Here is a 23407-nt window from a genome sequence, read left to right on the forward strand (position 1 = left end):
TATTCAAGAGGCCTTTAATTTAAGCCAAGTTTCGTCCGCCCATCTTTTATAGTTTTGGAACAGTCGGCTATTATGTTCAGTATATATTTCATAGGTGGGCCCAAGGTAGATCGCAAAATGCAGATCTCTGAAATTGATTTCGGATAAAACCTATATATGGGCTGATAGCTATTCAAGAGGCCTTTAATTTAAGCCAAGTTTCGTCCGCCCATCTTTTATAGTTTTGGAACAGTCGGCTATTATGTTCAGTATATATTTCATAGGTGGGCCCAAGGTAGATCGCAAAATGCAGATCTCTGAAATTGATTTCGGATAAAACCTATATATGGGCTGATAGCTATTCAAGAGGCCTTTAATTTAAGCCAAGTTTCGTCCGCCCATCTTTTATAGTTTTGGAACAGTGGGCTATTATGTTCAGTATATATTTCATAGGTGGGCCCAAGGTAGATCGCAAAATGCAGATCTCTGAAATTGATTTCGGATAAAACCTATATATGGGCTGATAGCTATTCAAGAGGCCTTTAATTTAAGCCAAGTTTCGTCCGCCCATCTTTTATAGTTTTGGAACAGTGGGCTATTATGTTCAGTATATATTTCATAGGTGGGCCCAAGGTAGATCGCAAAATGCAGATCTCTGAAATTGATTTCGGATAAAACCTATATATGGGCTGATAGCTATTCAAGAGGCCTTTAATTTAAGCCAAGTTTCGTCCGCCCATCTTTTATAGTTTTGGAACAGTGGGCTATTATGTTCAGTATATATTTCATAGGTGGGCCCAAGGTAGATCGCAAAATGCAGATCTCTGAAATTGATTTCGGATAAAACCTATATATGGGCTGATAGCTATTCAAGAGGCCTTTAATTTAAGCCAAGTTTCGTCCGCCCATCTTTTATAGTTTTGGCACAATGGGCTGTTCTGTTCAGTGTCTTTTTCAATACAGCTCTTTGATATATATTAAACACGTATTTATGCCTCCTTCATTCATTTTGTTCAGAATTGTTTATACTTTACCGTTATTTTAATAGTTATGACCATAAATTATAATTTGCGATCAAATTTGTTCTCCAATTTTAGTTAAATATGTTTTCTCTGAGTCACCCTGTGAATGGTTTGCGCCTTTGCTAAAAATTAATTTTTCCAATATAATTTCCAATATAACTTCACAGGCATCCCCACATAGTGGTGTAGGGTATAAAAACAGTGAAATTAAAAAAGGAAAATTAAATTCTTTTGTTTCTTTTTGACATTGTTACCAGATCTGCCATTTGTGGTAAAACTGGTCATGAGAGAGCAATTTTGACAGTTTTCTCTTTTACCACTTTTACCATTAAAAAGCAAGTACCATTAAAAAGCAAAAAAATCGGTGTTCCAGTTACTCTCCAACAGGGGTTCCATATTGTCATTCCAATACTATTGAGAGACGAGTTGTGCTCTGTTGTAGGTTGTTTCAAAACACTGCACTGAGTGTACATTTTTTTCTATATCTCAGAAGTATTTTAAATTTTTCAGAGAAAAAATCAGAACTTTTTACGTTAGTCCATTCTCCGACAATACATATATTGAGTTAAATATTCATTCTTTGCATACTTATGTAGGGTCCGAAGACCCTTCTGACGGGTTTTTATCAATGAAATTTATGACATTCAATACTGTTAGATCATTATTAAACGCATAATGTCTACAAAAATTTGCAATATTTTAGTCTGTATTTTTTATAAATCGAAAATGAACATTGTATATTTTTACAGAATATTGTTTTGAGGATCAGTAGCAATAGAAAAACCGTATAGTTGTTACATAATTTGTTGCCATAAATGAATAAATTATTACAATTTGTTTGCAATACTTTTGTTGTATTTCGAAGGTCTCTTATTTCTCAAAGAGTGCCACATACCAAAAATATCAGTTTCGAGAAAAACAGGTTTTAAGTAGCCGTTTGAATTTTTTACTTCCCAACTTAAAAAATTATTAAGCAAAAATAAAATATCTTTTTGGCACTATTTGCCAGGGTAAAATTTCTGTGCAAGATCAAGCATGATTTAAAGTGTTTTATTTCAGCTTTAGAGGTATTAACATGAAATTTTGACATAAGATACATTTTAGTAGTCGTAGAAAAAATTAAAAAAAATCCATGAAAAAAACATGACAGTGTACCAAACTAATTATAATACAGATAAGACAAGGATTTTAGTGAGAGCGAAAATGTTATATTGTTGTAACATATCGAACCACTGGGGTCCTGCGTGCAAGTGGAAATCCTAACCACTGTAATATTGTGGATTTGACTAGGCGAAAAATATCGCAGTCCTATGGACCTTGTATCAGCTAATGCTCATATTGACAATTCAGCAGACAATTAAAGCAGGTGATAACAGAAGTACATATCTCTCTACATGAAATCAGTTTTCCTTTCAGTCTCCCCCTTTATGCTCTACAGACAAATGTCCTGCAGTTTATAGACACCACATGAAATTACAAAAAAAAAAAAAAAAAATGCACCTGCCAAAATTTGTAGCCTTTGCAACGGTTTTGAGTTACAGATATTCTCCACACGCAGTTTAACACAGGTTCACACACATACGCACAACTACACATTCATACATACTATACCACTCTCATGAAAGCAAAACATGAAATGACCGACAGACTGTGTGTGACTGGGTAGAGAACTATGACAAGGATGATGATGTCGATGATAGGTGGAGTAGAGTGTAATAGTCAGCACCTTGTTGTACCGACAAACAGCTGGTCAGCAACATAACCTAACATCTCTATCATATTGGGCCGTTTACACATGCAACGCTTTTTGTTTTGTTGCAACAACATTGTTTGACTTGGATCACTTTTTCATGTCATAATTCTAGTATTGGGACTTTTTGTGTAATATGGTTCAATCGCCACTTCGGGATCACCACATTATTTTGTGTGTGGCACACTTTAATAGGTTATGTGTAGTTGTTAATGAATAGGAACAAAAAGGAAATGGTTCAAAATACATTCTCTTGGGATGTGCTCGTTACCACGCCGCAAAAAAGTCCTCCCAAAATAATGAGTTTTTATAAGGGGTTTTTGTCAGCCGTAACTACTTACAAATCCTAATACTAACCCATTATTTTAACAAGGGCATGTCACACTGATTTACTAGTTGTTCTATGACCACTAGAATAACTAATTATTCTGTGGCCACTAGAAGTTGAAAAATAAGCTAAAATAAAATCTATTTGTAGAACAACAGTTGAGGTGGAATTTGTTTTCAATTCCAACACACTTCATATTTTTTGTTTTTTATTTCGCCCTTTGCTGAATTTGATCATGCGAACGTCTGATTTGTAGTCGAACACACTACACACTAGGCCATGCGTACGAACATTAAGAGGAGTTGTTTAAACGCTTACACCAACTGTTCTTTGTTTTTTTTTTTTAACAAAAAGTAACCGGCCGACGGTGAGCGTTAAACACACAACCCTCGGATTTGTAATCGGACACACGCGATCTGTGCCATCGTACTTTTAACTCAGTAAGGAGTACTTACTTTGTAATGGGTTACATAATGACTAACGGATTCTAATTTTCGCTGGGCATAAGCTGTTCTTATATAAGTCGATAGGGTAAAAAAATCTGAAAACTGTGTAGCGAATACGGAATAAGGGATATTGTTTAGAATGCTGACTGAAACTAGAATTAGTCGGTATTGGACGAAGTACCGGAACCATCTAGTTCCTCCCCCAAAAACGAGATTCTTTATGTATCAAATTTGAAGATCAAGAGTATGAAAAAGCATTAAAACACAAAAGAACGGTGTATTGAAATATTCATAAAATTATATCGGTTTCGGAAGTATTTAGAAGGACAGAACATTGTATCGGTGTCGGAAGTATTTGGAACTAGATTTGCCCAACTCTAATAATCACATTAAGGAATATGATATCAGATCAAACTTTTACTTTATTTTACTCTTTATACCTATGAACTAAAACACATTTTCTTTATAAATTTAAAATGTCTTTACCGGCAATGACAACAGCAATAACAAAAGAAACAATAAAAACGCTAATATTTTCTTGAGTATTTAGGTCAGATCATGACGTATTTTGCTACTACAATGACGGCAAAAACAAAATCAAATAACAACAACACTAGGTTTTGCCTCCACCTACATATGTAGACCTAAATGTAAACATTATTCAGTCATATGTATGCATATGTCGTGACCAAAGTACGCTCAGCTGTAGCTAAGCAAGCAATAATGATGGGAAGTAGTTTTTGCGGGCTCCGCAAACCTCTTCCTCCACAACCAACTATCGTCACAAAAGCAAACATATTTATGTCTGTATGTAATATAACAGTTTAATAAATAAAAATTTATACTATTTTTACTTTTTAATAATAAATGTGACCAAAGAGTTCGGCTTTTAAGTTTCCGAAAATACATAAGTTTTGTGACATAAACCGCGACGTACCTGACCATTCCATTGATTTTTATTAAGCTTGAATCGCTTTTATTAAATTTTGTATAATAGTTTCTTCGATGTTTTCTCAAAGATCAATTCATTCGTGTACGAGTATCACTCTCATTCGAATTTTGTTTTGATATTTGAACTAATTGACAACTGTGTTGGCAAGAATCTGCCCAACAAACTAAATGTAACACAGGATTAATATTTCTACATACTTTATAAACAATATTCTGATAAATCTGGCCCTAGATAGGTTCCTCTCCTACTTGTCGGAAATTTATTGCCTTTTGTCAGATACCACCAGACACATCAGCACAATGTTTAAAGGATTTTATATCCGAGTTCTCATCTCCAGAATAGGTTTAATTTAAATTTTCTCTTTTTTCTTATTTTATTTCTAGGCAAAACCATAGGATCACTATAATATTTTTCACTAATCTCGCTGAGATTTCGAATAAGAAACCGAAAATAATCTGGAATTTGTTTTTGTACAATTTTCTAAAATATTGTTGTTTGTTAGAACTGACATTTCGGTCCGATGCATTGATTGCAATATTTAGAGACGGTGGATCTTCTTAGCTTCATTAAAAAATAACATTTTTTTTGGGCGGACGCGTGGTTGACTAAAAGTTGTGCGTGTTTGCTTTTTTGTAGCCTATTTTTACCACCTTGGCATGATTAACAAAACGTTTTAGTCATTTAGCGTATATTTATTTGATTTTTGAATTTTTCTTTTGCCTTTCTTCGCATTTTTTAGATTTGTTTTTGCCAAGAGAAAGTGTTTTTGGTAAATGAACACCTTATTCATCATTTATTATAACGTGTGCGGCAAAATATGAGAGCTTATACTTTTTATTTGTTTTCAATTGCTGAAGTATTGGGTGCGTGTGTGAGGCTCTGCCTAAGCAGTCACTCTGCCACCTATTTCAATTATGAATTTCCCTTTAGTTTTTTTATTTCTTAGATATATTGTGGTATGCTTATCTGAGCTTGATGAACGTTAGATGAAAGTTGAAAAAATAGGCTGAGTTTAATATTTTACTAGAGGGGATATCTCAAATCGACTAGATTGAAACCAATTTATTTATTTTGTAATCGATGTAATCGATGGATATAAGAACATATTCTAAAATTAAAAAAAAAAAGATTATTTGACATTTATAAGAAAAAAATCCATTTAAGAATAAACAAGTAAAAAAGTATCAGTCGGCTTTACCCTCAGCCTATGTGAATTGAAACTTTCATCTACGGACAGATCGAATACCTGCTACAAAACCAAAATATTTTTCCCCAAAAATTATGTATTTAGGGAATTCTCAGAATTTTGTGACCTTTTTTGGACATTTGAACTTACCGAAAAAAATTTGGAATAGGATTAAAGCTCAAAAGAGTTGTAGAGGTGGTACTTGAAACATTGGATCGACATAGTTCATTTTGGAAGTGGATCTGATTTTAGAATAGATAACGCCACGCATTTCAGTTTGTCACTTTTGGTCCACTGTGCCAGGGAGCATGGATTGCCCAGTAAAATCTTAATATTATCTTTCAACCTAAAGTCAAACCTAAAGTAAGTTTGGACAAAATATTACGTAGGCCAACCAGAGATACAGATGGACGGATATGCTAAATCGAATCCAAATTGTCTGAAAATGATTTCGTCCAAATATACTTGGGGTCTAAATCATTATTTCGATGAGGCACATTTGCCCGTTTGAAAGTGCATGTACTAGGGTTACGACTTTTTGAAACTTTTTCTCAAAAATAATTTTCTGTAGTGAGAATGAACACGCGGAGAAGAGATATTGTAAGAGCAATCATATTCCAAGAACAAAATAGTGTATTTTAAAATACTGAAAATACGTATTGTTGGTGTAACAATATATTTTGTGCCATTATATTTTCTGATAAAAAAATATATGCTTGAAACAACAATATATATTTTCAGATTTTTAAAATACACTATTTTGTTCTTAGAATATGATTGCTCCTACAATATTTCTTCTCTGCGTGAATGAAATTTTGCCTATTTATGCCTAAAATAACATTCATTCCATTTTATAATAAAAAAGGTTCCGCACAAACCACTTTAAAATTTTTTTGAAATAATTACTATGAAATGAAAATATTTTTCTCAAAAAATTATTTCCTGTTGCACGAATGAATGACATTTTGCCTATTAATGACTAAAATAACTTTATTTATTTCACACAAACCATTTTTAATTTTTATGATATATGAAAAAAGGTTATATATAATATATAATGATATATATAAAAAATAAAAAATATTTGTCATTTATGAATATTTCTCTTCTTCTAATTTCAGATTTTTCCCATTTTGAACTACAATTAGAAATTGCAAAGATTAAATTCTGACTGAAGAAAAAGACCGGGCAACTGAATAAAGTTTACGAAAATGGAAACATTTTTCAACTCATAAAGAAATACATAATAATAAATTGCAATACAATAAACACAATTGTATATATAGTACTGTAAAACAACAACAAAAATAATAGAGAAAGAAACGAATGCTTCATTTTTTTCGCTTTCGTTAACAAGAAAAAATTTGTAAAATGTTTCGTTGTCATTTAAATTTTGTGGCGTTAATTTTGAATGTGAAAAATGTTCAAAGTACTTGTCTTCAAAGACTCAACTGCAACAAGAACACCGGTAACAACGACGTCATTAAGCACGTTAACAGCTCTAATAACAACGTAATCTTCTAAAGAAGTTAAGTGGAAAAAGTTTAAAAGAAAGAATTTGTTGAAAATAATAATAAAAGTAATGATACAATAAACATTTTGTATTAAAAATATAAAAAAATATTAAAAACCCAAACAAACCTATTTAAAACAGTGTGTGTTCAAATCATGATCAAATACAAACCCCATTTTGGAAATTAATACAAATTAAAGAAAAATAACCACAAACATAGCAACAAAGTAATTTAATACAGTGACACATTGTTGTTTCCTCTTATCCGCTCCCTCTATAAACGCCTCCCCAAAAACAAACATCGTTAATAAATAAAACGATTTTCCCAAGAAATTTGTGGTTTTCTTCAATACTAGTGCTGCTCCGCGACACCTTATAATTTCTTTGGAAAAATATATGTGAAACCCCTCATTAGGAGCACTTTTTTTGTAATCATCTGAGCCACTGTTGCTGCTGCCTATTTTCCCGCATACCACGACAAACAAAACGGTCTTTATATGTATAGATTAGAGGATACAAGCGGCGCCGCAATGGATAAAGCCAAACAAAAATGTAAGTAGCTTTTTTCATTTCATTGTATGATTATTCTCTTATTATTTTTAGTTTGTTGCTACGTAGAATTGAAAATTTGTGACAAATAGAAGTTTTCATATGCGACAACTGCTAGTAAAAATACCTACATATGTATGATACTTTTTTTATTCCTAAGTATTTCCTTAACAGCATTAGAAGCTACATAAGTCTAGAAGCCTTCACCACCACCATTATATTTGAATTGAATTTTAATTTTACTACTAGCTTGACTAATTTGGATTGGCCCAAAAGGTATTTGTTTATTTGTTTTCCACACAAACATATTCTACAAAAAGACACGTTATTAGTAGTCATGGTACCTTTAAATAACTCACTCCTGGCTAATTGGTGGGCTATTTTTGGCCAGTGAGGAAAAATCAAAGAAAAAAGACTATGAATCAATACATGTCGTGTGTGCGGTATAAGTTCGATACGAACATGTCTGATCTGGTATCTTTGTTGGTTTTCTATGAATGATTCAAATTGCTTTTTCGCCCCGTTGTACCGTTTTGGCAATATTTAAATCTATTTGGTTGTTCGTTGGTTGCTAACATTTACAATTGACACAAATAGCGACAACTAATTTGTGCGGCAAACTTTAGCGTGGGACTTTCATTAGAGGCCGGCATATTCTGTCAACCGGTCCCCCCATATACCTCACAAGCGTCACTTAGTAACTGAACATATGGTTTATTTTGGATTTTTGGAAAAATGTCTCCCACAAAAACTAACACAGACAGACAGACAAAAACAACGTTAATGCATTTATATGTACGTATGTACAGTCAGACCCGATTATTGTGAATTAATAATTGTGGGGAATATAGTTATCTAATTTTTAACTGTCTTAACTTAGATACGATCCAATAAAACAAGTACCGGATGTACAGTTCTATGGGGTTACATGAAGACGTGGACTCACCTATTCCAACAAATTTCAGATGGAAAATTTTATATCCTGAACGAGGGAAAAATATCATATTTCAGCCATTTCGGTGGGATATTGAGGTCACAAGCTTCAAAATAACGAAAATGGGAATGTATGGGAACTAGGTATATGAAGACGTGGACCCATAACGACAAATTTCAGATAACAAGTTGTTTACCCCCAACGAAGACTAAATACAAAATTTCAGCCATTTCGGTGTGATGAGGCTAAAATCTTCAAAATATCGAAAATCGAGAGTTACCGTTCTTTGGGGGGCTATATCACACACCATAACTCTCGACGGCTCAACCGATTTGTTCTAAAATTTGGTTCTAATAATATTTTGTACAAACATAGATGGGCCATATCGGTCCACTGCCATTTTAGAATGGTTCACACGATAACTCTCGGAGGGAGTAACCGAGTAACCGCTTGGGCCCAAACTTTACGCGTCGTAATATTTCCCGCATACATAGATCAGCATTGAATATGGATTTTATCATTATCGGTCCACTCCACTCCTTCGAACACCTCCCACACAAATTTTCAAAATTTTTGGAACAAGTGCAGTTTATGTCGGAAAAAGTTACTTGGATGGCAGCAATTTGTGCAAAGTTTCAAAATATACTATCTATCGGATAGGATGAAGAAAAAATCACACAGATCTCTCAGAGGTCATCTACAGAAGTTTACAATGGGTTCATATACATGTCATACGAAAATAGACACATTTTAGGACACCATGAATTCCTAGGAAAAATTAAATTAAAAAAAATTAAAGAAATTTTGGAACAAATACTTGGAATGGTTTTTGGAAATATGGAAAATATGGTTATAGCCACTTATTGAGCATGATAAAAAGCCTTTTTTCATAAATTGTAATAGATTAGCATATATTTTTTGTGAGATCATTAAGAGCCTTGAAATCTAGCCCTAAAGCGAATGGAAATTCAAAAATATTTTAACGAAAAAATTGATAGTATTTTGACCAAAAAACCATCAAAATTAGTTTTTAAAAAGTCTCTCGCCACAATCAACAGAAATAGCAATCCAAATGCGAAGTGATGAAATATTTGCAAATTGTAGATGAAAAATGTTGAGTCCTCTAAGGACTACACATCCTTTTCCCAAGTAAAATAGCACAGAAATGATGGATTTATTAATTAGAAGAACTAAAAACGTTATGCCAAATATTGTTATGGATAAGGATAATTGTTTTAAAACTTCATTGCAGAAATAATATATTTGTTATATGTAAAATCGTTTATATTTGTGTGTCCACTAGGTTACTGGGAACACTTTCAGAAGATAATAATCTTACACAGAAAATTTGAAATATCTACCCTTTATGAAAAGCCTTTATATATCGACACCTCCAAATAATAGTATGCTAAGTCTAAAAAGTGAGTTTTGCAGGAGAAGCTCTCAAAGTTTGGAATTTTTTTTAAACTTCAGTACTATGCTAAGTCAATATTTGTTTATAACTTCTGTTCGGATTGACAGATCATTACCAAAATTAGACAGAATTTAAGTTAAAGGACGTTCGACACCTCCAAATAATAGTTTGCTAATTCTATAAAGCGAGTTTTGCAGGACAAGCTCTAAAAGTTTGGAAATTTCTTTGACCTTCAGTACTATGCTAAGTAAATATTTGTTTATAACTTCTGTTCGGATTGTCCGATCATTACCAAAATTTGACAGAATTTAAGTTAAAGGACGTGAAATATAAAAATGTAAAGAACTTGAAAACATGCTAAGTCGACTTAGCATACTATTGTTTGGAGGCGTCGATATGTGGGTGGAACTATTGAGGGGACCCTAGGCGAAATTTAACTTTATGCGGCATACGGATACCGTTATTAATTTCCTTATTAGGACACATATTCAGAAAATAATGGTATAGATTCATTGTAGGAAATTCGAAATATCGACCATTTATAAAATTGCATCTCGTAAAAACATCTGCAATATGGTGTTGTAAAAATCAAACAGTTGACTGCCTACTTGTCAGAAACCATGTTTAGTACTGCACGGTTCGGCGTGGATATTTCCTTTTTTAATTGCGATCTTGTATCAGTAAATTTTATAATACATGTTTGCAGGGTCACGAAAGTCCTACAAGGCAGAAAGAAACTATCTGATTTTCTTGAAACTCCGCCAGTATGAGATTTGATTAATTCTGTTTTGCAGGTCTCAATAATCCGTTCGGACATAGGCTGACTCCTGTTGCCTTTTAACCTTCAGTCGGCTTATTGCTATATTGACCTCATAATACTTAAGTGGAACACGCCCACTGGTTTTTTCAACGCCATATTTTCCATATTTTTGTAGTGTTTTTTTTTTTTTTGGCAATCTTTTATAGTGTTGTCTGTTATCTGTCGTTCAACGCTTATAAAGTTTCATTGTTCTATGTATTTTCACGCATTTGTCCTAAAACGCAATGAATTCCATTAGAACGATTTTTTGTAATATGTGCTAAAAGTCTCAAAAATATAATTTGCATATAAAATTTTAAATTTTCTGCGGGTTAAGGATTGTTTGGCTGCAGGCTTTTTAAATATAAAATCTGATGTTCTGATTTAAATTTCTTTATTTTCCAATATTTCGATTGGAACCTTCAATCATCTTCAGGGAACTACAAAAGATTACACTGTGCGACAACAAAAAAATGACGAGGAAAATCGAGTAGATTATGAAAGTAGAGCTAAAAATATGAGACACGTGTATCGGCGTTTTAAAAGTTTACGTCGGAAAGTAACCAAAATAGGCGGGGCAAGTTCCGCCCATTTTTAATTTTTTCCAAATATTCGAGTTAAGATATCTTTGAATCCTTGCATTTTAGGTATACAGTGTCTTTGGCAACTTTACAGAGGAGTACGAGGGCAATATTTCAGTTTAAAATTTTAACCCTCATGCGGTTCATCAAAGGGGTCTTTTTTGTCCTTTTTTCCAAAATCTTTCAAAAACTCCTTAAAAATGTGATTGTATCAAATCCAAATATTCTACAAAATTGTTCGCGATAAAATTTTACTATAGGTCTCAGAATACACCAAATCTGTAACTCTTGTCTAATCGCCAGGAATCTCTAAAAATTAAAAACACGTTTTAGGGTTAAAGTAGGACTTCATCTGAGTTTATTCAAAATTGTCCCACTAAACATAATTTTAGAGAGATGATGTCAGAGACAAAAATATTCTTCGTTAAATTTCACTATGGGTCACCAAAGAAATGATATGTCCATTTACATTTTATAGCATGAAAATAGCAGTATCAATTTTGCTGAAAAAACATGAAAATATTTCCCAATTTTTTTGATGAAAAATTTTTCTTTCTTTTTCGAGTTGGTACATGGAAGTAATATGAAACTTGGTTATAGGTGAAAAGTGTCAAAGGATGAAAAATTCTACACAAAATTTCACTATGAGTTTCAAAATAAACTATATATCTATGTATACTATTTCCTTAAAAAATTAGATTACAAATTTATATGTATTAAGATGAAATTATATGTTTTAATTTTGGACTGTTAATTTTAAATAATTCCATACTGGATCAAAATCTTGCAAAATCCTTTACTTTTTGGGAATATTGTTAAAGAAAGAAATGTTCCAAATGAAATTTCATTATGAGTCTCTGAATAAAAGAAATCTGTAACCATAACATATAACATTCTTAGCAGCACGTGTTTTTGATATATAGGTTTTAGGGCCATATTTTCCAATTTTCATACAGATTGTCGTTGTGATTGGATACTGTAAATATCATATTGATGGTTTTTCGTTGTGAATTCATACAGGAGATGTTGTACGTTCCATTCATAATGCCTTTGAAATATTTGTGGTGTATATATATGTTTGGAATATAAAAAACCCACATTGGACCTGCCCAAATTGCGTATTTTTAGTACTTTCAACTTAAATTCCGTAGTTTGGATAAGCCATTGGTTGCTTATATTGTAACTGAAAGTATATTAGAGATGTACGGCTATGGTCAAGTAAAAATATAGGTGTCATATGGGCTCCCACATGCACAATTTGGTGTGGTCCAAAAAACTACAATGATGGGACTAACTCCTACTTTGGTGGCATTTACGGAATTAACACTAGCATTTGACATATGTAAATAGCTGTATCATGAATGACCATAACGAACCCAGTTACGATATAGTCATTTATGTCAATTTCTAAGGTTTATTCCGTAAATGCCACCAAAGTAGGAGTTAGCCCCATCATTGTAGTTTTTTGGACCACACCAAATTGTGCATGTGAAGCCCATATGACACCTATATTTTTACTTGACCATAGCCGTACACCTCTAATGTATTTATAATTACAATAGCAACCAATGGCTTATCCAAACTACGGAATTTAAGTTGAAAGTACTAAAAATACGCAATTTGGGCAGGTCCAATGTGGGTTTTTTATATTCCAAATATATATACACCACAAATATTTCAAAGGCATTATGAATGGAACGTACAACATCTCCTGTATGAATTCACAACGAAAAACCATCAATATGATATTTACAGTATCCAATCACAACGACAATCTGTATGAAAATTGGAAAATATGGCCCTAAAACCTATATATCAAAAACACGTGCTGCTAAGAATGTTATATGTTATGGTTACAGATTTCTTTTATTCAGAGACTCATAATGAAATTTCATTTGGAACATTTCTTTCTTTAACAATATTCCCAAAAAGTAAAGGATTTTGCAAGATTTTGATCCAGTATGGAATTATGTAAAATTAACAGTCCAAAATTAAAACATATAATTTCATCCTAATATATATAAATTTGTAATCTAATTTTTTAAGGTAATAATATACATAGATATATAGTTTATTTTGAAACTCATAGTAAAATTTTGTGTAGAATTTTTCATCCTTTGACACTTTTCACCTATAACCAAGTTTCATATTACTTCCATGTACCAACTCGAAAAGAAGGAAAAATTTTTCATCAAAAAAATTGGGAAATATTTTCATGTTTTTTCAGCAAAATTGATACTGCTATTTTCATGCTATAAAATGTAAATGGACATATCATTTCTTTGGTGACCCATAGTGAAATTTAACGAAGAATATTTTTGTCTCTGACATCATCTCTCTAAAATTATGTTTTGTGGGACAATTTTGAATAAACTCAGATGAAGTCCTACTTTAACCCTAAAACGTGTTTTTAATTTTTAGAGATTCCTGGCGATTAGACAAGAGTTACAGATTTGGTGTATTCTGAGACCTATAGTAAAATTTTATCGCGAACAATTTTGTAGAATATTTGGATTTGATACAATCACATTTTTAAGGAGTTTTTGAAAGATTTTGGAAAAAAGGACAAAAAAGACCCCTTTGATGAACCGCATGAGGGTTAAAATTTTTAACTGAAATATTGCCCTCGTACTCCTCTGTAAAGTTGCCAAAGACACTGTATACCTAAAATGCAAGGATTCAAAGATATTTTAACTCGAATATTTGGAAAAAATTAAAAATGGGCGGAACTTGCCCCTCCTATTTTGGTTACTTTCCGACGTAAACTTTTAAAAATGAATTTTGTTGCACAGTGTTATTAAAACTTAACAAATTTTACATGAAACTATTTCTTAATTGATTTACTTGAAAGAGAGTTGTGGTAAGTTTGCTGCCAAGTACTTTCTTCAACTAAAACTTGTCGCGTTTGTATTTGTTCACAGTGTGTCGGAACTTTTGATTTCTTCAAAAAAAAAAATTAATTAATAATAATAATAATTAATGCCATGCTCAATTAAAACTATACAACCTTTCGAAAGATATTACTTATTTTGTAATATTATTATTATTATTATTATTATTATTATTATTATTATTATTTCAATGTAAATATTTCATTATTTATATAATTTTACTGAATTTGTTGTGCTGTGTTATGCCTCAATCGCCCGCCCAGCTAATCACAACCTATAATGTGGTATTTACAAGAGGTAACGTTCTTTCGGTGGCTACCACATCATGGCATGGTGTGTGGTGTTCGTCATTTGACGTCAAACCTATCGATTGGCGTGGCTATTGATATATTCAGAATTTATTCTTAGAAAATGCTATGGTTTGTTTAGTTGTGCTTGCTATTTTTTATAATGAATATAACAACAGAACCTTTCAGCGTCAAAAAATACCAAATGTGATAAAACAAAGAAATGATCTGATGGTCATACGGAAGAAAGTCATGTGTCAAATAGCAGCGAGAAGCAGCACAACGGTCATTGATATTTGGATAAGTAAATTGAAAATGTTACTAACAATAAACCTACCATGAATGGCATTTTCAACGAAGAGCGAGAAATATATTTTTATTAATATAAATCATATAAATCATACATTATTTTTCTAATCGAAACAAAATGCAATTCTTTTGTGAAAAAAAAAAACCAAAACTGCAGTTGTGCAATAGTTTACATTACTTTTTCTATTGCCACTTGAATTTTGTTGCCATTTAGCTTCTTGCATTTCACATTTCTATCTTCAAGATGTGTGAGTGAGTCTATTGTCTGTTTTCATTTCTTCATTTGCTTGGCGACAAACGTAAAATTATAGACATCTCCTTGTGTTGTTTTTATTTCCTTTCCTATTTCGTGGGAATTTGAAATGATGAGAGGAGTCAGGAATAAATAAAGAATGGGTGGGCATAGAAGAAAAAACGTGTCAAACAAGAATCAGACGCCAGACACACAGCGGAATATGTAGTTCATACCATTTCTACTTTTGTTACAACTAATAATGTTAAAAAGTTTTATTCTTTTATTTGTAGTTTGCTTTGTCCAGTATTATTATCTCCTCTTCATTGTGTGTCCATTGCAGCTACCAGTTGGGGTATTGGATGTTATTTGTCATCTTTGAAAGATGCAAAAAGTTTTCACGTCTGTTAAAAATTGACATCGAACATTTATTTGAACGAGATGAAATAAAACTGTCAAAAGTGACCAACAAAGTTTTTTTTTCGTTCAATTGGTGTCATTTCAGTCGTAGAGTTCACCCTCACCAAATGGTATTTTCGAGGAAAGTTGTTACTCAGTTGTTAAAGGGTTTGAAACACAGACAGAAAGACAAATTCAATGTAGATTCCTATTAAGTTAAATTTGCGTTTCATAAACTAAAACACCCGGAGGAAGCTTGAGTCGTGGAGAACATGTCAGTTAAACGAAAACATTTTGTCTTGGGAAAAAGTGGAGTTTTCGAGCATTTTTGGTGCGTTCAATGCATAAGTAGTTCTATGGAAATACGGGAAAAGAACTAACGGAAAGGAAACCTTCAAACATCGCTGGATAGTTCGAGTGAGGCAAAGCATCCCGATATTTGGTATCAGTTGGAGAATCCTAGGAATCCGATGTTTATTATAGTCTAATCTCCGTTTTAGGGAAATGTCTAATGTCACAGTCAAAAAAAGGGCAAGCCGAAGCGCAAAGTTTGTACTCGTATTCTATTGTTTATGGATTTTCCATTTAATTAATTAAAACTTAGATAATAAATACAACGATTTTTTATTATTTTCGATTTGCAGCAAAAAAATTAATAAATGTAACCATAGAAGTTACATTGAAGCGCAAGGATTTCTTAAACAACATCTAAATAAACGCAGAAAAAATGTAGTCATTTGATAAAAAAAATTCAAAGATTCAATAAAAAATGTATCGATTTGCCGGCGATAAAAAATGTCATATTGACAAAATTCGATCAAATTATTTGAACACAAAGTAAAAATACAACTGATAAAATATTTCACATATTGACAAAAATATTTGTCAAAATATTCCACATTGTCAATATTCTAGAACATATGAAGATTATAGGAACGATTCTTCAAGCTCAAAATTCGATTATTTTAGGTCATTATTTCCTGTTCAGGTCCGTAAATACCAAACCTTTCAAATTTTCTTGAGTTTTTAACAGTTTGTTATTTCCAAACCTGAGCAGGGGGAATGTAAGAAATAATTTAATTGTTCTTGAATTTCAGCTCTGAGAATCATTCCTAGTATCGTCATATGTTCTAGAAAATTGTTTACTGAAATCTTAGGTACATTTTTGTAGTTGACGATATCCCTAATTTTTGGGCGGTTGGGTATCTTTGGGCCAGAATCGGAGAAAAAAATGTTAAAATTGAATATTTTCATATGTTTTCTGCTATTTTCACCCTTAAGAACCGTTCATAGACATTTCGCATGTTCCAGAAAGTTGTTCATTGATGTCTTTGCTACATTATTGCAGTTGGTTGTTTTATTGAATATTCAACGGTTTAGTATCTGTGGACCAGAACCAGAGAAAACTGGATAAAAAATCCCATTTGCTTTGTTAATTTGGCCTTTAAGAACCGTCTAGAAAGATGTTTATTGGGATCTGAGGTACATTTTTGTTGTTGGTTGTTTGCTTCAAATTTGATCGGTTTGATAGCTGCAGACCAAAACCCGAGAAATTTTTTAAAAGAAATTTGACTTTGGCTATTTTAACCTTGCAGATGAAGTTTGATGGATTATATGTCTTCACAATTTGTGTTCCTTAAGACAAGATCTACAACTTTGCCTCTGAGATAAATTCAAAATTCCTAACGGTTTGGAAGATATATTCTTAAAAAATAACCCCTTTTCACATCAAAGCCTCAAACCTTTAGAGGCCTACAACCGCGAAAGTTGATGAGATAGGGAAAAACGGCGAGACACGTCTCATCTATTTTTCGGTCTTCTATCACACTGTGGAGTCAGAATATGGTTAATAAAACATGACTCAAAAAATTACACACAGTGTATGTGAAATATTTTATCAGTTCAATATAAAAAATCGATAAATATTTTAGTCAATATGAGAAATATTTTATCAGTTGTATTTTTACTTTGTGATCAAATAATTTTATCCAATTTCGTCAATATGATAATTTTTTTATCGCCGGATTTTTTTTTGTGAACATAAAACTGGACTGGATGAGATTTATATTTCAAAAATTGTTTTGTATTTTTCTAGCCAAAATTGTTCATTTCAGAAAATGAATGTAGCCTGAGGGGATTTTTGAAAGCGTTGCCCACTGTAGCTCGAAGACGGATGGCCCGATCTTCATATGTTTTTGTGAGGTTGTTCAGCTTGTCCAGAAGTGATAGATTGCTTGTTTTTTAAATTAGGTATTTTTGTCGGATTTATGGCAAAAAATACTATCCATTATTTTCGTTAAAATCGAAATTTCGACTTGGACAGTTCACCATCTTTTTAAATGGTTAGGTTATTAATGATCCCACAAAAATATATACTGATCGGTTTATTCGTTTGAGAGCTACAGTGGGAACCGCAAACTGCTTTAGTAAAAACAGTGATTCGTAGGTGGGCAATTGTCAGAAAACTATGCAATATTTTTCAACAAAAAAATTGGAAAAAGCTTGAGTAAACTCAAAAATACCCAAAGACGTAGCCCACAAGGAAATCAAAATTCGTTTTTTGATGGAATCTGATGCATAAAGCTAAAATGCACGCTCTGGCAAAATTTCAGTTTTATTACATACTAAAATTCGTACATGATTGATAATACCGCAAATACTCGCCCTCATAAGGTTGATATTTTGTGGATTACAGCAGTTTTTTTTTTAATTTTTTGTAAAAACAAAAATCATGAAAAATAGTGATGATTTTAGCTCGAAACTTTTTTTTAAGTATTGGTCCTGAATGTTTCTTCCAATGATTCATGTTTATTATAGGTTTTTATATTTTTAATACCACTGTAAATATGTAACATGACATACGAAAATCGTAACAAATTCCCTACCAACTGATGATTAAGATTATGAATGATTTTAGTTCGGAGCCTTTTTAAATAGAATTGGTCCTGAATGTTTTTTTTAGATAATTTGTAGACCTATGATTCATGACTTTTTATACACTTTTGTATTTTTAATACCACTGTGACCATGTCTCTTCTCGCCTATTTTCTAAATATTACGTATTGTGTTTGCGCGTCTGTCCCCACGCCATATTCCTCAAGTGTATTTGCAAAAACAGAAATACTTTTCGTGATTTTATTTTTCGTAATGTTTTGGTCTGATTGTCGCTGACAGATCTTTGTTTTACGGGTTTCATTTTTTTCTTCGTGGTATTTCAATTTGCTTTTGGTTTGTTGGGTATTTTTAAATAAAAATACCATGAAATTCAATTGAGAATTTCGAAATAAAAACGAAAAACCAAAGACAGACACACAAACACTTGCAAAACTTTCAGAAAGAGAAATGCCGAAATCGTCAGATCAAAGTAGAAAAAATAGCAAAATGCCTGTTTTTCTAAAAGATTTCGCATTGTGTTGCAGTTTTCGTTGAAATTCGGTAACGGCGGATGGTTTTGAAAAATACGAAAATTAGTTTGTGAGAAATATTGAAGACTTTACAAAAGTTAAAAAATGTAGTATCGAAAAATACAATTTATGAAAAATTCTGTGTGAAAATATTTCAATATAATGCAATAACCAGCAACCACCTACACCACCAGTCCGAGTATAACCGAATCACGTACACTTAATCGCTTACTTAATCAAATTTTATAAATAAACCGAATGTTCAATTTACTGCCAAACCGGAAAGAATTTTACCAGAACGCGTTTCCAAAAAAAGCACAGCCAGCGACAACGACCACACTACAACTCGCCGCCACCGACCTGATTAACACGAATTATCCATGTACAATAAATGCACGGATGTTTTAAATAAATAAACCACAATTGTTTATAACTAAAAGTCCATAAAAACAACAAATCTAAAAAGCAAAATAATACAAAAAGCACAAAAATCCATCAAAAGTATTTTGTAAAAATATGTTTTTTTTTCTAAATAATTTTATGCTTTATTCGACAAAAATAGCCAAAAGCAAAAACATTATTTTTCGTTCACAATCTGGTGGCAGAAGAAGAGAAAACAGAAAATTTAACAAAATTGTGTTGGTGGTATTGGGATCCAAGAATTTGTTAAATTATAAATAAAACACAAATATAAGACGATTACACAGTGCTACAGATAGAATAATCTTTCAAGAGTTACATATTTCTAATAGATTTTGAAAAGTTTTAGATTTCAGTCACGTAATTTGAATTTGCAGCATGCTCACAATTAACACACATTTATGGGCCAATATCTCTTTTTATTGCATATTTATAGTGATTCTGTGTTAATTCTTTGCTGAAAATAAAAAAAAAAATGTACTCAAGTATGTGCCCAAAATACTATCGGAACTGTTCTTGTTCTTTTTGTTCAATATTGGTTTTAACGAAACATTTACAAATCCTTGCTTTGGGCGTCTCACTAACTTTTCTGGTCTTTTTAGTGCAAGTTTCGAAACCCCCATAAGCGCAACAAAAGCTTTAGAAGCTGTCAAGGCCTTTAGACTATCGTTTTCTATGTAAAAACTATTCTCCATATAAACAGCTTCGATATCTCTAGAATACCACATAAATATTTCATGTGGTATTCCATAACATTTTTAAACGAAACTACAACAGAATTCTATTACATCTGAAACTTAAACTTGTAGCACAGTGTAACGTTTTAATCAGAATTTTTGTACAGTGAAAGAATAATTTCGAAAACATGTCTGCCGCTGCTTTATGCTATTGGCAGGCATCAACTGCTGGCAGTGTTACCGCAAATGCCACAGTAACATCAGCATCAGCTGTGGCTGCCGACAGTACCACAAGTCCCACATCAACAATGCGACCACCAAAGCCGTCTAACGACAACGTCAGCGGTACCAGTTCTTTGTTTCAACGTATCAATAGTAGCAGACGCCTAAATAAACAACAAACACCTCACTATTTCGCCTACAATAATCACCAGAACAGCATTGATGATGAAGGCGGCGATGATGATGACAGCAACCTGCCAGATGGGCATTGGAAAATGCAACAGCGACAACATCGATCAAATAATATTGGTTTACTTACAAATGACAGTGGAGTAGCCCCCTCGTGTAATGAAGAGGTGTCATACATCAGCAATCATTATAGCCAGCAACCGCCACCACCCCATTACGATGAGAAACATCATTATTATAACCCTGAAAATATTTCAGATCATTATCATAATGATGTACATCAAGATCATCAGTACAATACTACGGTTATTGTTGCCAACAATGTTTACAATAATGCTGCGGTCGATGAGGATGATTATGACGATGGAAATGGTGTTGATGATGTTGCTCTTGTTTACAATAATCAATCTCAAAATATCGATGAGCGATTACGGGTAGACCATGAGATAGCCCGCAGTCATCAGCTGCTACGAAATTGTAGGTGGTTTGTATTTTAAATGTTAGTTTTTTTTTTTGCATGATCAAAAATTGCCACATAACCCATAATAGGGTGGGGTACACAAGTGGGGAAATTTTTTATTTTATTATACCAATAGTCATGGGATAGGAGAGGGGATGATGTGTTTGCATTCGTCTGCCAGCCAAGGGGACTATAAGAAAGTTACCATATCATTGAACTCAGAATGGAATCGTGCTATTCTCATTGTCTCTATGAGAAAAGTCTCCCTTGTCTCTTCGGGGATGTTTGAGGAAAATAGTCTTTGTTGTATACAGTCGAGAGCAGAATAATTTGCACTTTTCGATATTTACCTATTTTTGGTTAATTGGTTTTGCCGAATACATAAATGGAACATGTTCAAAATTTAATCTTGTGTAGTTCATGAACATCAGTCAGTAAAACTAGGCAAAAATTGCTTTCAGATACCAGTTTGTTCAAAAAGTACTTAAACGAACAGTGAAAGAAATGTTGAAAACCTCTGACATACGAGGGCTGCCCGAAAACTATCTGGCCTGGGCCAAACCGCCTGTTGCCAGGCGCCGTTTGATTTTTTTGGAAATACTGACAGTTTTTTGGCCTAAACGTACTCAGGACAGTTTGTCATACGACCATGTGTTGTGTTGTTTACAGTGACTTGAAAAATTCACTTTGCAAAAAAAAAATGGAATTTTCGTCCGATCATTTTTCACAAATTAAGTCTTTGTATGCCATCCGATAGCACTATGAAAAACTGGTTTAATGAATTCAATCGTGGCCGACAATTGCCAAAATATAAAGGAAGGTCGTGAGGGTCGCCCAGAAAAAAATTAAGCCATGCGTGAACGGATAATGCAAGATTGTCATGTTATATACCATGAGATAGAGGAATCCTTGGACATTTCTTCAACCAATTAACATTTGATATTGCATGAACAGATGGCCGCAAAAATGGATTTTTCTTGTTAGATGCGGCAAAATTGGACAATCGCTCAAAAAAAGGCTTGGATTGGTGTAAAGAAATTGTGAATAAATACGCTCGCGATGCTTCAAACGACATTTAAAAGATTGTTACAGATGACGAATCTTTGATCCACGCTTAGGAACCCGAGACAATACAGGAATCGTTTAGGTCTTTGAAAGGGAGCCAAATCCAACTAAAGTTCTTCACGTAAGAAGAACTTCTAAGCAAATGGTCGCCTGTTTTTTCGGCAAAACTGACCGTGTGGCGACTATACGGCTTGAGAAATGTAGGACGGTTAATTATGAGTGGTACACTACAATTTGTGTGCCTGAAGTCTCCTAAGAAATTCTATAAACGAACAAGAGAAGACAAATCTTTCTGCATCATGACAATGCGAGCTCTCACACATCGATTCAAATTCAACGCCTGTTTGACCGGACAAATCGTGAAATTGATAAGTCATCCGCCGTACAGTCCTGACTGGGGATCCAACGACTTCATTTGATTCTAGCCTATCAAGAAAACAAGTGAGCAAAGACTATAGTCGGAACGGAGCCGACCATGTGATACCCTACACCACTACCCCTGTGCATAAGCTTATCACTGGTAAACATTTTTTAGGGAATATAATCCGACTACCACCAAACATAATATGCCTCTTTTGCTCTGGGACCGACCCCACATAAGCAACCAAAATTTCGTGACCATCCGATCAAAATTGCGACCTGTAGCGTGGTTGCAAAAAATTGAAGAATTGGATGCATTACCGACTATTGCGGTATCTCGCTTGTTTGACCACCTTCGCCAACCTACTTTACACCAATGTAAAGATAATATTTTCTTCTTCCATTGACAGGCCGTTGGAATACCCCTACTAGAAGCCGACATATTCACAAAGAATAAAATTTTGAATTTTTCTCCAAATGAGTTTTTACCTAAATATTATCCGACTATCACCAAAATCTATAGGCCTCTTGGGATGAATTGCGATCTCTGTGATATCTCTCTTGTTTTACCACCTACGACAACCTATTTTACATCGTTGTAAAGGTGATATTTTCTACTTTCCTTGCCGGTTTTGTTTAAAAAACAGAGACATTGGCTTTGAAATAAAACGTTGACTTTTTCTCCACATAAGTTGTTTGTCCATTCCGAACCCTTAATATTATCTGACCATCATCAACCCTTATAAGTGCGGAGATACGCGCTTTGATATAAAACGTTGACTTTTTCTCCAAATAAGTTTTTTGCCCATTCCGACCCCTGATTATTACCCGACCATCACCAAAAGCAATAGGCTTCTTCCCCTCCGGGACCCTCATCAACACCCAAAATTTGGTGACGATCCGATCAAAATTGCGACCTGTAGCGTGATTACAAGGTTTAGATGGACAGACGGACGGACGGACACACATAGCCAGATCGACTCAGCTCGTCGAGACATCACAAACCCTCCCCACATAGTGGTGTAGGGTATAAAAAGGC

The 23407-nt window shown here is 33.2% G+C and overlaps 1 protein-coding gene across 50 annotated transcripts in view; it reads left to right on the forward strand.

Annotated features, from left to right (window-relative positions):
* mnb (minibrain) overlaps positions 1–23407 on the forward strand; it is a 73068-nt gene that overhangs the window by 23248 nt on the left and 26413 nt on the right. For 13 of the 50 annotated variants that reach the window (XM_073973755.1, XM_073973758.1, XM_073973761.1 and 10 more), the window contains exon 3: positions 6785–7728. In XM_073973755.1, coding sequence (XP_073829856.1) covers positions 7674–7728 — 55 coding nt within the window. In that variant the 5' untranslated portion in view covers positions 6785–7673. Of the gene's footprint in view, positions 1–6784; positions 7729–18798; positions 19484–19537; positions 19881–19997; positions 20961–23407 lie in introns of those variants that run through there. The other 37 variants (XM_073973742.1, XM_073973723.1, XM_073973743.1 and 34 more) reach the window with 37 other exon arrangements.

This window comes from Musca autumnalis, unplaced genomic scaffold, assembly GCF_047663935.1.
Source record: "Musca autumnalis isolate F117 unplaced genomic scaffold, ASM4766393v1 scaffold_3, whole genome shotgun sequence".
NCBI lineage: Eukaryota > Metazoa > Arthropoda > Insecta > Diptera > Muscidae > Musca > Musca autumnalis.